At 35.5% G+C, this 14,742-nt stretch overlaps 2 protein-coding genes across 2 annotated transcripts; both read left to right on the top strand.

The window, feature by feature from the left end:
- Window positions 1–3,481: 3,481 nt before the first annotated feature.
- Window positions 3,482–7,187, top strand: LOC111469645 (ELMO domain-containing protein A). The gene is made up of 10 exons (XM_023114979.1): window positions 3,482–3,639; window positions 3,862–3,964; window positions 4,173–4,270; window positions 5,231–5,299; window positions 5,379–5,494; window positions 5,602–5,656; window positions 5,742–5,862; window positions 6,707–6,754; window positions 6,854–6,948; window positions 7,035–7,187. The coding sequence occupies exons 1-10, from the start codon at window positions 3,538–3,540 to the stop codon at window positions 7,185–7,187; spliced, it is 960 nt and encodes a 319-aa protein (XP_022970747.1). The 5' UTR covers window positions 3,482–3,537.
- Window positions 7,188–7,513: 326 nt separating this feature from the next.
- LOC111469616 (xanthohumol 4'-O-methyltransferase-like) lies at window positions 7,514–8,896 on the top strand. The gene is made up of 2 exons (XM_023114950.1): window positions 7,514–8,385; window positions 8,457–8,896. The coding sequence occupies exons 1-2, from the start codon at window positions 7,609–7,611 to the stop codon at window positions 8,751–8,753; spliced, it is 1,074 nt and encodes a 357-aa protein (XP_022970718.1). The 5' UTR covers window positions 7,514–7,608; the 3' UTR covers window positions 8,754–8,896.
- The last annotated feature ends 5,846 nt before the right edge of the window (window positions 8,897–14,742 follow it).

Raw genomic sequence — 14,742 nt, 5'->3', positions numbered from 1 at the left:
CAAAAAGTGAAGACAGAGAACAAAGATAACACACATAAACAGGAAGAACAACATGGTTTCCTACATTATATTAAACAAAAAGCTGATGAACAGAAGAGCATCCTCTGCTAAGATGCTTGTGATTGAAGTAAATGATGAAGTTGGAGTATTAAAAAAGGTAACTTTTTTCATATGAAAAGGGTGCAAAAAGGAGGGAGAAAGCATGAGGGTCATGATGAATCGCACCCCTCCATAAATTATATGAATTTTTTTTTTTTTTTTTTTTTTTTGGGTAACCTTCCAACCTTAGCGGGTAGATATTGTCTCTTTGAACTTTTATTTTCAAGCTTTCCCTCAAAGCTTTAAAACGCGTCTATTAGGGTAAGGTTTCCACACTCTTACAAATGATGTTTTATTCTCCTCCCTAATCAATGTGGGACATCACAATTCACCCCCCTTCGGAGCCCAGTGTCCTTATTGACACTCGCTCCTTTCTCCAATCGTTGTGAGATCCCCATCAACTCTACCCGGAGAGAAAAAGAAGATTAAAGAGGAGAGAGAGAGTTTGGGTTAATAAAAAATAGGACTCTTAGTTGACTTGCTATGTCTTTATAGACAGAAATGAAGTGAGGTAGATTAGGTGTGTCTCCCATAGTCGTCTCCTAATGCAACAAAAAGCAAGTGCTTTTAAGTAAGGAATGGCTGAGAGGTCGTTATCTTCCACATGAAAGAGCGACAGCCAATGGATAATCGGTGTGGTGGCCTAACGTTGACAAACAGTCATGCCTATATGCCTAGCCACCCATAACCTAGAAGGAAATCTTCTCAATACACATAAATTTCCGTTCTTCTAGCTCGAGTAGAGATTTTTCTCTCTGATAAACGGAGTTGAAAACAAGGATTATATTTTTGTCACCTCACTATCTCGTGTCATAATTACACTCTTTTAGGCAGCCGTATAACAATTGTATGTCATTTATTCTAGCCTAGGAAACAAGTTAGTTGGGTAAAAATCGTAATCCATGAACAATTCAGACGTATGGTCGATGCTCGAGCCATGTTTTGAGAAAAAATGTTTTAGAAAATGACGGCGAGGAAAATAGTTGAAAACAGGTTGAAATATTTGTGAAAGTGAATTACCTACTTGGTCCCTCCTATAATATATTTTGAGATGATTCAGATCTAGTATGAGTAGACATAATTTTTGCAAAAGGGTCCTATTAAATGAAATAATAAAATAATACAACATGGAAGTATGAGAGATTTGACATGTCATGTATAAATAACACAGTCTTGAATAATTATAACCGTGACTTACTAATTCATTATAGGAATCATAATGAAAATTTAATGACAATATTCCCCTTGGTTGAAACAGTCACGACAATCATTCTTACAACCACAGCTCAATTTATTACAATTTACAACACAACCTTGAACGATGTGACAAAATTTAGAAGACCCCCACTCCATTAATGCCCACAGACACCCAAAGCCAAGAACTTGCACCCAATTTCACGTAAATGGAGCAGTTTTTATGCACTCTTTCATCAACATCAACACAGTCTCATCCAACCACATGAAATTCGAGTTTCGCAATCAAACCCTAAACCCTTCTTTTTCTTCATGTGAGTCTCTAATGAACAAAACCCAGTTCCCACCATCTTTCCTGTGATTCGCTTCAATATGAGCTGCCCTTTATATGCCCTTTTGCTTCATCCTCTCAATTTCACCAACTTTCTAACCAAAATTGAAAGAAACAATGACACCCACAAAGGCTTCAATTCTGGTCGTCGCTGTTCTTCTCGTTGTCCTCCTTCAAGTTCCCACAGCCATGCCCGCCAGACACCTCCCGTCTCGTAAGAATCTAGCTCAAACCCAATACAAAGATCACATTTTTAAACAAACCCAGATGATAAAAGTAGATTCATTTGGTGCCCATTATTGAAAAAGTCACTTTTTTGGTTATGCAGATAATAGTTCAAAGCGAGTGAGGGGCGAGACGGTGGAAGTTGCAGGGTCGAGGTTACCAGATTGTTCTCACGCTTGTGGGTCGTGCTCGCCATGCAGGCTTGTGATGGTTAGATTCTTTTGTTCTTCGGTTGAAGACTCGGAGACTTGTCCCTTGGCTTACAAGTGCATGTGCAGCCACAAGTCCTTCCCTGTTCCTTGATTTTATCAGATTTCTAGCTATCTTTGGGCTGTGTGTATCATATATTAATAATGCCTTTTCTCTCACAGCTTCATTTTAGGATCGGTCTTGGGTTTTCTTCTTGTTATTATCAGCCATCTTGTAAGAGTTTTTTTTAGTACTAGAAATGCATGTTTTCTTGGGGTTCATCTTCCTTTCCGGGTTAGTTTGTACTCCACCACTAACAGATATTGCCACGCGTTTACTAAGGACAAGTTTTCATACTGTTATAAGAAATAATTTGTTTTCCTCTCCAACCAATCCACTTCTTTGGGGGCTCAACGTCCTCGCTAGCTCCATCTGACGTGGGATCTCACAATCCACTTCCTTTGGAGGCTAGCTTCCTCACTGACACACCCTCCGGTGTCAGACTTCGGTACTAACAACTCAAACTCACTACTAGCATATATTGTACACTTTTGCTCATTATGTATCGCCGTCAGCCTCACATTTTTAAAACGTGTCTAGTATGGAGAGGTTTCTATACAATAATGATTTGTTCCACTCTCCAACTGATTTAGGATCTCAAAGCATCACATAAGAATATTATGGTCATCAAATGTCAAATTCAAATCCTAAATTCTTATGCATGCATTACATAATTTTTCTTCCATTAAATTTAAAAACTAAAAAGAAAGTAAATGAATGAACTTGAAACTTATCCTAAAATATAAGAATTTTGAGATTCATAATTAATAAGCCAATATGAACATTGTTATAGTTTATGTCAGGACCCAACTTTTTGATGTATGCAACGTACCAAATAAGAAAATGAATTACCATAATAATTCATACAACACATGAACTTCCAAAGGAGGGGGCGGCGAGAGACACGAAGAAGAAAGAAAAACCCCGAGTGCTACGGAATAGGCAATTTGATAGGAGCTTGATTGGTTTCAATGTCACTCATTTTCTTCCCCCAAATCCAATCTTCTTCCTCTTCTTCTCTGGTTCCTATTGTTTCCCCTACAATCCCCTTCTTCCCGTGGTGCCCACCGCCCGAACCCACATACCAGGACGGTCAAGGTTACCACCGCCGCCTCCACCACCTCTCTGCACCGCCCACTTGTTCCCTCAGATGCCATAGCGAGTACTGTTCTTCTTCCCCCCATTGCTTTCTTTCTTGCTGCCTTTTGTCGGGTTTTCGTTTTTTTGTGTTGCTTTCTAATTCTAATAATGCTACTCATTGAAGAGACATCTAGTTCTACCTTTTCCCATTTTTTCAATGCTCATGATGTTCCTCTGCTTTTTTACATTATAAACTTATGCCTAAAGGATCCCTTTAATTGCGCTTGTAATCTTTTCATTTTCTTCTCTTTCAAATGTCTCGCTCTTCTTAGCTTCTCCTCCTATGTTTATATTTATACATGGGTTTTGCTTTTGTTCTTCATTTTGGGAGGAAAATTGGTTTCTTAATGAGATTCAGGAGGAGAAGGCAATGCTTTCCATCTTGCTCTTCCCTCCATGAAGTAATCCACCCATCAATTTCTCTGTGTTCACCTCCCTTTATCATTTGTTTGTAGATTGAAACTAAAATTCAATGTATTGATCATTCCCAATTTGCTGGACGTGTCGTTTTCCTTGTCTGAAAACAGGAACTACTGTTTGAAGATCCGATGATTGTGTTCTTGTTTTTGACAGTCTTAGGCACTGATGTTTTTATGACAGTTAATTGTGGAAAATTATTGTAGGCTGATGAAGATGAAATATATTGGAGACAGAGAAGGGGTGACGAAGAGTTAGAATGGTCACATCGTTCCACCCCTGTAATATTACAGCTAGCTCAATGTATTAGTGAGTATAGAGCACTGTTTTTTTTTTTTTTTTTTTTTTTTTTTTTTTTTTTTTTTTTTTTTTTTTTTTTTTTTTTTTTTTTTTTTTTTTTATGTTTTTGAGATGAAGCTGTAGAATTATGATTTTGTGGAATTCACACGTGCTTTTATATGCTCGCCATGTCTCAGTGTCACCCTGTTGTTTACAAATTAGCTTGTGGTAAATGTAGCTAATGCTATGGTTGGACCACGAACATGGATTGGAGGACTTTTCAATCGCTCAGGCAACAGAAAGAGTGATCTTCAGTACCCGTTGAGTCCTCTTCAGGTAAAAATAGTGTTGGAAGGTCTATGGGTATTGTAATTGACTTGATGTTGTGTTATTTATCATGTTTTTTTGTGTTGTACTATTCTACATCACTCGTAGAATGGGCTAAACGTTGGTTTGTAAGTGTGAGGGAAGCTTTACCTCTTGAGTAGCTTTTGTCTTGGAAAGGCCATTGGTTTGTAATAGATCCTTGTGTTCCTGCCAACATGAGCATAGCTGAGTGATGAGAGCATCTTTACTCCCTCTAAGAGGTTATAGGTTTGAAGAAAAGAACAATAGATCTTTGTGTTCTCGAGAATGTCCATATGTGTAACTGCCCAAGCCCTCCGCTAGCAGATATTGTCCACTTTGTGCTTTCCCTTTCGGGTATCCCCTTAAGGTTTTTAAAATGCGTCTGCTAGAGAAAGGTTTCCACAACCTTATAATGAATGTTACGTTCTCCTTCCCATCCGACATGAGTTCTCACAATCCACCCCCTTCGAGGCCTAGCGTCATTTGACACTCGTTCCCTTCTTTAATCGATGTGGGACCCCCAATCCACCCCTCTTCAGGGCCCAGCATCCTTGCTAGCACATCACCTCGTGTCCACCCTCTTCAAGGCTCGGCCTTCTCGCTGGTACATCGTCCGGTGTCTGGTTCTAATATCATTTGTAACGGCCCAAGCCCACTGCTAGCAGATATTGTCCTCTTTAAGCTTTCCGTTTAGAGCTTTCCCTTAAGGATTTTAAAACGCGTCGGCTAGAGAAAGGTTTCCACACCCTTATAAAGAATGTTTCATTCTCCTCCCTAATCAACTGTGAGATCCCACAAAATGGATGGATGATTGGTTTCTCTGTTATTAATTTAAAACTTGTGATCCCCTTTTTATTGGAAGAGACCTTCTAAAAGTTAGATTAAATGCAGTTTTATATAGAACTATTCTTCTAATCGCTTGTTCTAACACGGGATTTATGCAAACAGGAGGAAAGGTTTCAAAGGCTACAAGACCGTATTCCCATACCTTTTGATGAGAAACAACTTGAACATCAAGTATTTTTCTGGTTTTAACTTTCAACAGCTGTGAGATGAGTTCTTGTTAGTCTTGGTAATAATCGTTGATTGATGACAGGAAGCTCTGAAAGCATTGTGGGATGCTGCCTTTCCAAATATTGGGCTTAAAGGGATGGTATCTGAGCAATGGAAAGAAATGGGTTGGCAAGGACCTAATCCATCCACTGACTTTAGGTACACTCCAAACCAACATCTCATATTAGTATGTTCATATGTTGTATGAATACTTTATTTTTCATATTTAAAGTTCATTTTTTTCTCACAGTGAGCTGATTTCTTAGGGGTTGCGGTTTCATTTCGCTCGAAAATTTGCTGTTTTTCTCCAGGACGTTTCCGGTATGTCGTATCCTGCTGTTTTTCTGTGTCTCATTTCCCTAATGCCTGAATTATCACTAATCACATACAAATTCAAAAAATGAAGGCATCTTTTCGTAGGTTATTATTGAAGGAAGGTGGTAATCGAGCAACTTGGGAATATCCGTTTGCTGTTGCTGGCATAAACATTTCATTTATGTTGATACAAATGTTGGATTTAAACTCAGGTGTGTGTCTGAGGTTTTCTACTGAACGCTCCTATTTGTTTGGAGCTCTGCTTTTCTAGATGAAGCAATTAGAGGCTTAACTGGGAATTGATACCATGATGCTATCCTCCTCCCAAAAGAAAGCAATACAACATTCTTGACCCCTAACTAACATTGGGCCAATATGCGTACCCATATTGTTCTTCATCTCACTTCGATCTGTCTGGATGAGATTGAAGCAAGTTCAAATGCCTGAATAGCATACGTATCGAAGTCGATACAATTGCCTCGATAAACAATTTTTATGGGGTATAGGCCTTCCAAAAGGTAATGGAGATGTGTTAAGGTTTCCTTAGGCCAACTAGAGATGGGCTCTCGGTCACAAATTCTTGATGGGGCATAGATATTAGAAAATAGCCGGTGTAATCTATTCCCCTCCCAGCAACATTGTGAGATTCCACATCGGTTGAAGAGGAGAACGAAACATTCTTTATAAGGATGTAGAAACCTCTCTCTAGAAGATGCGTTTTAGAACTATGAGGCTGACAGTGATACATAACTAGCGGTGGGCTCTGGCTGTTACAAATGATATCAAAGTTAAACAGATGGTGTGCCAGCGAGGACACTGGGACTCCAAGGGAGTGGATTGTGAGATCTCACATCAGTTGAAGAGAGAAATGAAACATTCCTTATAAAGTTTCGGTGATACATAATGGGTTAGAACAACAATATCTGGTAGTGGTGAGTACTCTCCCTTGTTCTTCCGGACAAATGGGTTAATGGGTTAAAACATACGATATTTACTAGATTTCGAAATTGGTTCTAATAACTAATTGAATCTTGTCATCTCTTGTATTCCTTACAGAAAGACCAAGGTGCCTTCCAGGACTCAATTTTGTGAGACTATTAGGAGGTACTGGGTTTGTTTCATATTGATTCTTACACATATTTTCATGGCTAAACTTGTACTCGGTTTCGTTTCGTTTCGTTTCGTTTCGTTTGGTCGTGACAGAAAACGAAGAAGCATTCGACATACTATATTGCGTAGCGTTCAAAATGATGGATGCTCAGTGGGTTGCCATGCATGCTTCGTATATGGAGTTCAATGTATGCTCCTCCTCTCTCTCCCCTAAAACTTGAATCCATCAAGAATTCGCTAAGTGTTGGAAGTTGTTGATTGTTGCAACTATCAGGAGGTGCTGCAAGAAACCAGAGCGCAGCTGGAAAGAGAGCTATCTCTGGATGATGTTCACAGAATAGAAGATCTACCAGCTTATAATCTCTTATATCTCTCTAACTTATCTTTTACTTCTCAACTTAATACTTCTCTCTCTGCTTTCTTTTAGGAGGGATTATTATTATTATTATTTTTTGAATGTTATATTAGAGTAACTTTTGAAATAAGGATTACGGTGTTCTAAATGTTTCACCGATCATAAGGCCGCAATTTCATGGGTGGGAAGCTGACTCCACTGAGAGTTAACATGATTTAAATGAAAGTCAAAAATAAAATTATAGCATTTACTAAAATACATTATATAGTTGTGTATAAATATGAAAAGTGAAATGACATAAATACCCTTTGGTTATGGACAGAAAAAGGCAAGATAAGACCTTTGAAAAAGCAACCAATACAAATCATTATAAATATTGTCACCCTTTGTGAATGTCACCCCCATTACACCAACCCCATTTTATAATTCTCAACTCTCTCTCTCTAAAACAAAATAAAACCAGAGAGATTGAAACGGAGAGACACAGAGAGAGATGGCAACCAAAGAAACAGAGGAAACAGAGGAGCTGCTTAAAGGCCAAGCAGAGATATGGAAATATATGCTCTGTTTTGCTGATTCAATGGCCTTAAAATGCGCCGTCGAGCTTCACTTAGCTGATATCATCAACTCTCATGCCTCTCCCCTATCGCTATCTCAAATTGCTTCCTCCATTGTCGCCTCCGATCCCTTAGCCACCCCGGAGATCTCCTACCTCACCCGCATCATGAGACTGTTGGTCCGTCGGAACATCTTCGCCGTTCATCACTCACCAGACGGCGGAGAGCCACTTTATGGACTCACCCACTCCTCCAAATGGCTCCTTCGTGACGCCGAGCACACCCTCGCTCCGATGGTGCTAGCGGAGCTTCACAAATGGATGGTCGACCCATGGCTCTGTTTCTCCCAAGGCGTTAAAGAAGGCGGCGACCAATTCCAAAAGGCCAACGGCCTTGACATTTGGAGCTTCGCTTCCAGAAACCCCCAATTCAACCAATTGTTCAACAACGCCATGGCTTCCACTTCCAAAGTCATCATGAAAGCGGTTCTCTCCGTTTACCAAGATGGGTTCAGCTCGATTGAGTCACTAACCGACGTCGGCGGTGGAATCGGCGGCGTCATCTCAGAAATCGTCAAAGCATTCCCCCACATCAAGGGCATCAACTACGACCTGCCGCACGTAATCAGCACAGCTCCGCCGTATCAAGGAGTGACCCACATCGGAGGGGACATGTTCGAAGCCATTCCCAAGGCCGATGCCGTGTTTATGAAGGTGATTGATTTGATTGCTTCCTAAAGTTCGAATTTTTTTGGTGTAATTTGTGTTGAAATGGGTGATTACAGTGGATATTGCACGATTGGGATGACAAGGAGTGCGTGAGGATTCTTGAGAACTGCAAGAAAGCGATACCGGAGAAAACAGGGAAAGTGATTCTAGTAGAAGTGATTTTGAAGGCGGATGGAGATGGCCCATTTGATGATACTCGATTCTATTTTGATCTGTTAATGTTGGCGCATACCAATGGAAGAGAGAGGACAGAGAAGGAGTGGAAGAACATATTGGAAGAAGCTGGGTTTCCCCGATACAGAGTTATTGCTCTTCCTGCTTTAACTTCCATTATTGAAGCTTATCCATCCTGAATCTTGTTGTTTCCGACTTATCCCACTAATAATAAGTTTGAACTTTCTGCAAATTTTGTTCAAATTTAGATGATTTCATATCATCACTCTATTTCCTTTCATTTGGTTATGATTCAAGTTATCACATGTAAGTTCATCAATGATGTATTATTGTTATTTTTTTTTTTAATAAAAGGTAATCATTTTACCTGTTAATTTTAAATTTTAACTTTTTGATATGGAAATTCACGGAAAGTATGGAACGGATTGCTTTGATGATTAAGATCAAGAGTAAAAAATTTCGTTTCTAAACTCGTGATTCAAATCACTCGACAAAAAGTTTGATCAATGCCACTCGAATTACTCTAAAGTTCTAAACACAATAATTTGCAAAGAAAAACTTAATTTTCAACCAACCTAAAATAGAAATTTTACTCTTAATTACAAAATCTGATATCTCTAATCAAAAGCTTTATATTGTAGATGGCCGGTTAATAGTGGAATATGATAAACAAAGTGGGTTGCCATATATAACTTTAAGTCCTATATTTAAAACTAGCTAAACAAATAGTTAAATTATAATTGAATAGTAGAATGGATGAGATGTGCTTATTAATCATCATTGGGACTAGTTTCATAAATTCAACTGAGTTCATTAAATGCATTTAATTTATCTATTTCGTGCCGCTTAACTTTGCACAACATATAAAGGAGGTTTCCAACGTTTTCTAGAATTTCTTTTGATGAGTTCACCATAACTTGAATATAAGTGTATAAGGTCTATTGTAGTTCTTGACTCTCGTCCTTGTAATTGGAGTTTGAGGTATGAAAATTCCTTGGTCGTGATTTATATCACTTTTGATCTCTACTTTTTTATTTTGTTTCGGACGAGATATATATATATATATTCATAAAGGGAGATTGAAATAGAAGGCAAGCACCTCATCTCCATCACTATTTTGTCATCTCTATGGTCATCTCAACTCGGGATAAGTTCAACCTATCAAATTAATATAAATTAAATGATAAAAATAAAAAAATAAAATTATTAAATACAAAAAAAAATATAAATTAAGGATAATATAAAAATAACTAGCAGTCTGACTAATATAAAAAATATATATTTATAAAAGGAAATAAATATCCATATATCAAATTCTTTATGAACTAACCAATTAAAAATTTCGACTTTTGGCTGCTGACTGATAGTGATAACTGATTGGGGTAGTTGTCACTTTGCAATTTGGTGTAATTTTCAATTCTATTGTTTTTATAAAATTATATCTTTAAATTTAAAATTAGTTCCGTTCAAAATTCAAATGATGATTTGAAATCTAAGTACGAAACTTGTTCGCATCGACATTTCTCTATGATATAACCACGACGGATACGATCTTTTCAAGATGATTTATTCTGAGCTAAGCACGTTAATTTCCGAATTTTCATGAAACCCAACTATCTTTAAGTTCACTCTCGTTCGAACATAGTACCTTTCTTTTACTTGAGCGTCACACTTGAACGTTTAAATTCTTCAAAAAAAAAATATATATATTTTTACAAAAATGAATAATAAAATTTAGAAAGCATAGAGGATGTTATTTATAATAATTTTATAGATTATATATAAACAAAATTTTCTAAACATATGAAAATAATATTTGAATTTATTTATTTATTTATTTGTTATTATTATTATTAAAATCAGTTTGTGATAAAGGTAGGTTGGTTTGGTATAAGCTTTGTTGTTTTATTCAATTTCAACTACCAAGTTTCTAGAAGTTGTTTTAAAAGCATTTTAAGTTGCAATATTCTGTTAATAAATAAATAAGAAGTTAAATTACAACAATATCCTTTGAATTTTATACATTTTTGCTTGCTCATAAGATAATGGTGGCCACTAATCTAATTTACAAAAATAATTAAATTTTACAATCTATTAAAATAATTATTAAATATGCATAAAATTATTTGCTTTATCATATCAGAGAAAATTAAATTTATATACTAAAATATATGTTTTCGGTTAATATCCTCTTAATTGTCAGAATGAAACATGAATAAAACTACGATATTTATGAGTTGGGTTAAGTTCAGTTGAGATATTTTTTTTACCTAATTCAATTGTTCCGATCTTAAAATTTTTAACTAAAATAATTTTTATTAAATAATAAACCTAATCTATATCATAAATTTTATTTTTTTAGACACCTTTAGTTGGATTATTAAAAAAAATTATTATTTTTTTTATTAAAAATTTCCTTAAATAAAAATATTATTATTATTTAGTATAGTTTTAATAATTGTTGTAGAGATAATAACGTATAATTAACTTGTTATTACAGAAAAGACGATACAAAAAAATTAGGTTTTGATTTGACATGCTATGGTTTGTTATTTCATGTCAAGCTCTAATTGATTTAAATGTATTGTCACCTCATAATCAAACTTAGAAGTAGTATGTAACGATCTTAAAGTTATTACCCTATAAATGTGTCATGACCTGAAATTGCAATAAAAAGTTAGGTATAGAAAACGATATTGTTATAATAGTATGATAAAACGATACAATAAGGTTATGTATAGAAAAGATTCGTGGAGACTTCTTTTTAAAGTCTGGCTTTTAAGGACGTCGACTACTCGGCACCGAAAGCACATGACGAGAGATTTGTTCGTATTTTTCAATACCTTATAATATAAACATCGTGGTGATGAAGGGACAACATTTTCAATTGGTAGCAGCAATGTTATTGTTTAAAAGTTACCAACATTAATATTTCAACTGCTGTCACATCCCAACTCAATTATATTCATACCAAAGTTCAAAAGTCCCATTATTTTGTGCATTAAAATATATTTACATATAGTCAGAATAAAATAATGTGCATCAGAAAATTGGAAAAGTGCTCATAATCATAGCTATCTTGGGAAAGTTGGGTTCATTTTCCTTTAGCTTCTATCATTTCATGCTTAATTGCTACTTGCCTTCAAGGACACAAAATATCCATGTGGATTTCGAGAGAAAATTTTTAGGTCATCCAATGTAAAAACATACTACACTTTTTAATATGTTTTATCTTTACGTAGGAGCTCATCCAACATACAATTTGTAACGGCGTAAGCTTACTAATAGTAGATATTGTACTCTTTAAGCTTTCCTTTCTGACGTTTCGATATTATCATCTTTGGCCTCGCCTTCTGATATTTTCCTCTTTGGGCTTTCCCTATGGGGCTTCTCTTATTGGGCTTCCACTCAAGGTTTTAAAAAAAATCTTAGGAAGTCGCCCAACATAGAGTTTGTAACAACTCAAGCCCACTACTAGTAGATATTGTCCTCTTTGAATTTTCCCTTCTGGGTTTTAAAACGTGTCTACTACGGAGCCACACCCTTATAAGAAATGCTTCGTTCCCCTCTTTAAATAATATAGGATCTCATAGAACTGCTCAAGCAAAACATATTTAACTATGAATTTCTTAGGATTGAGTCACCAAAAAGAAAAGTGCATTTTGTTGGTATAGATAATACTTTCCGTTCTTTTATGTGTTTCTTAGTCATCCTATCTTCAAAATCGCTCTCATTCGGATGTGGTATCGATTTATCCATGTACCTCTTTTTTACTCGAGTATCTTATAAAGTCTTACGTTCAATTTATGGTGTTAAAACACATCTAGGGTGGTTTGATCCCATTTTTAGAATTTTATTTGTTTGATTTGGTAGAGGGGTGTTTTAATTAATTTTTCTTTTAATCTGTCAATTTTCTGCTATTTATCCAATAAAAAATATTTTAATTAGAAATTAGCCCTTATCCCAAATTTAATTTTTCTATTTTTCGGAGTTTGGGCCGTAAGCTTTGGCAGATCTGCAAGCTTGAGTTTGTAAGGCCCATTTACTTATGCATCTATTTTTCTCATTTTCAAGAAAGAAAAAATAGTTATAAATGGGAAAAGTCTCAAACTTAAATTAAAAAAAAAATAAATATTTTTAAATTAATTCAATAATACTAATTAATAGGGCTAAATTAATAAAAATACTTTTAAGTTTTTATTAAAAAAATCTAAACTTTATTAATACGCTATTTTAAAAATACTCTTGAGATTTTAAAAGTTTAAAAAAATGCTCATGAATTTTCAAAAGTAACATTAGAAAGTTTGAAAATAATCTATAATGTGTCGATAAACCGTTTCCATTTATATATTGAAACTAAAACTTTTTTAAACTTTTTTATAATCGCTAAGGGTGCTAAGGGTAACATTTTTTTTAAAAAAGAATTATTTTCTCATTCTTATAAAAATTATTATTATTATTTGTAAATACAATTGAGAGCCCCATGTGTTGGAAGTAGTGATGTTCGTGGGTATAGGGACACCAAAGTCAATAAATAATTATGGGAAGTTTAATTTTATGGTTTCCTGGTGTGATATGACTCTCTAAATGTACGATTGTTTCATTTTTCTCTAGGTTCATACTTATAAAGTGGACATAAAGTTCTTATTCGGGATCGGGTTAAGGTTATGTGTTATGCTCACTTTCTTAATCATCAGTGAGGTAACATTTCAAAAACGGGAAATTTAGAAACATGGGGATCCGAGATATTACTATTCCTATGGATTAGAATGAGATGTCATCAACCATATCCATTATTTACACTTTAGAGAGACTAAATAAATTAATTGTTGAACTTGATTATAAGGCCTATTAATTAATAATTCTTATATGATTACTCTTATCCCACCTATTTGAAAATGGATTTTTCATTCCCACTTTTTAATTTCTTAATAGAATATATTTCAGTTTTTGTCATTATTAAAAAAAATTCTTTAATGCACGTGATCTGTACTTGTCCTGCATCAACTTTGAGACAACTTTAAGACAAGTTCTATTAGAAATGTTCATTTAGCACATAAAATGAGAAAGGAGTTGGGAGAGATTTCTCTGTTGAACAAATGGGGTCAGAGATGCTCCTCTCTGTTAAATAAATGGGACCCAAGAAGGAGATTATATTCATAAGTTGAGGGACTTGAGAATGGAACAAAAGACCGCGGCTCAACCGTCTTCCAAAAAGGGATGCCGCTATGTTGAAGAGACAATTATCTCACTTGCAAACATATCTGGAATTAAATATATGACGGGGCTACCCAAAATTGTAATAATCATGGACTCTTAAAAAATGAATTCCAACTAAGGATGATAAATAACTCAAAAGCCTATCCTACTTAATTAGAAACACAAGTGCCAACCCAATCCATCCAAATGGAAGAGAGCGTTGAAATATCTTTAAAGACTTCCATAACCAGGCAGCCTCCACATGTGCTATTACTTTGGACATGTTGTTATTATCCAATCTTATCAAATTGAACGCCACGTTGTTCCAACCCATCATCAATCAATCAATTTGAGTTCCTAAGCTACCATTCTTGGCTCCATCGTGTGGGTGTCTCAATGTTTTGACAACACAGATAGAGAAGAAGTAGAACAGAGAATAATAGCAGAGCCAGTAGGGGGCTAAATGTTTATCATTTCATTATGGGGGAAATGGATCATCATCACAGTTCACAGAATCATAACATTCTCTACGCTCTCTCTCTCTCTCTCTCTCTCTCTCTCTGCGCTTTCCTCTCCCTTTGAACAAGCCTGGTGAGCAGTCAGTAAGTAGTTTTCTATGCACAACCACCCCATCACTAAGCCAAACAAAACAAAAAAAAAAAAAAAAAGGCAAGAAAAGAACAGCCAATTACAGAGTCATACACAAACATGAAAAACTCAGGCATGCCTGCGCCTGATAATCAAGATGAACACGTTAGAAGAAGTAAAAAAAATGCAGAACTTTCTCCATGGGAACTGCACAAAAGCAGAGAAACCAACTAAAACCAGGATTTTTTTTGTTTTTGTTTTTTTGTTTTGTGTTTTTGTTTTTGTTTTTGGAGGTCAATCAATCAATCCATCCATCCATCCATGGGGGATTTGGATTTGGATTTGGATGTGTTTGTCTTTTTTTTTTTTTTTTTTTTTTTT

Source organism: Cucurbita maxima, unplaced genomic scaffold, assembly GCF_002738345.1.
Source record: "Cucurbita maxima cultivar Rimu unplaced genomic scaffold, Cmax_1.0 Cma_Scf00041, whole genome shotgun sequence".
NCBI classification, from domain to species: Eukaryota; Viridiplantae; Streptophyta; class Magnoliopsida; order Cucurbitales; family Cucurbitaceae; genus Cucurbita; species Cucurbita maxima.
This window is presented reverse-complemented; position numbering and strand designations above follow the sequence as displayed.

Coding starts and splice junctions, on each gene's coding strand:
- LOC111469645 (XM_023114979.1), top strand. CDS start 3,538: ATGGGTTTTGCTTTTGTTCTTCATTTTGGGAGGAAAATTGGTTTCTTA. Junction 3,965..4,172: donor ACAGCTAGCTCAATGTATTA/GTGAGTATAGAG, acceptor TGGTAAATGTAG/CTAATGCTATGGTTGGACCA. Junction 5,300..5,378: donor AGAAACAACTTGAACATCAA/GTATTTTTCTGG, acceptor GATTGATGACAG/GAAGCTCTGAAAGCATTGTG.
- LOC111469616 (XM_023114950.1), top strand. CDS start 7,609: ATGGCAACCAAAGAAACAGAGGAAACAGAGGAGCTGCTTAAAGGCCAA. Junction 8,386..8,456: donor CCGATGCCGTGTTTATGAAG/GTGATTGATTTG, acceptor GGGTGATTACAG/TGGATATTGCACGATTGGGA.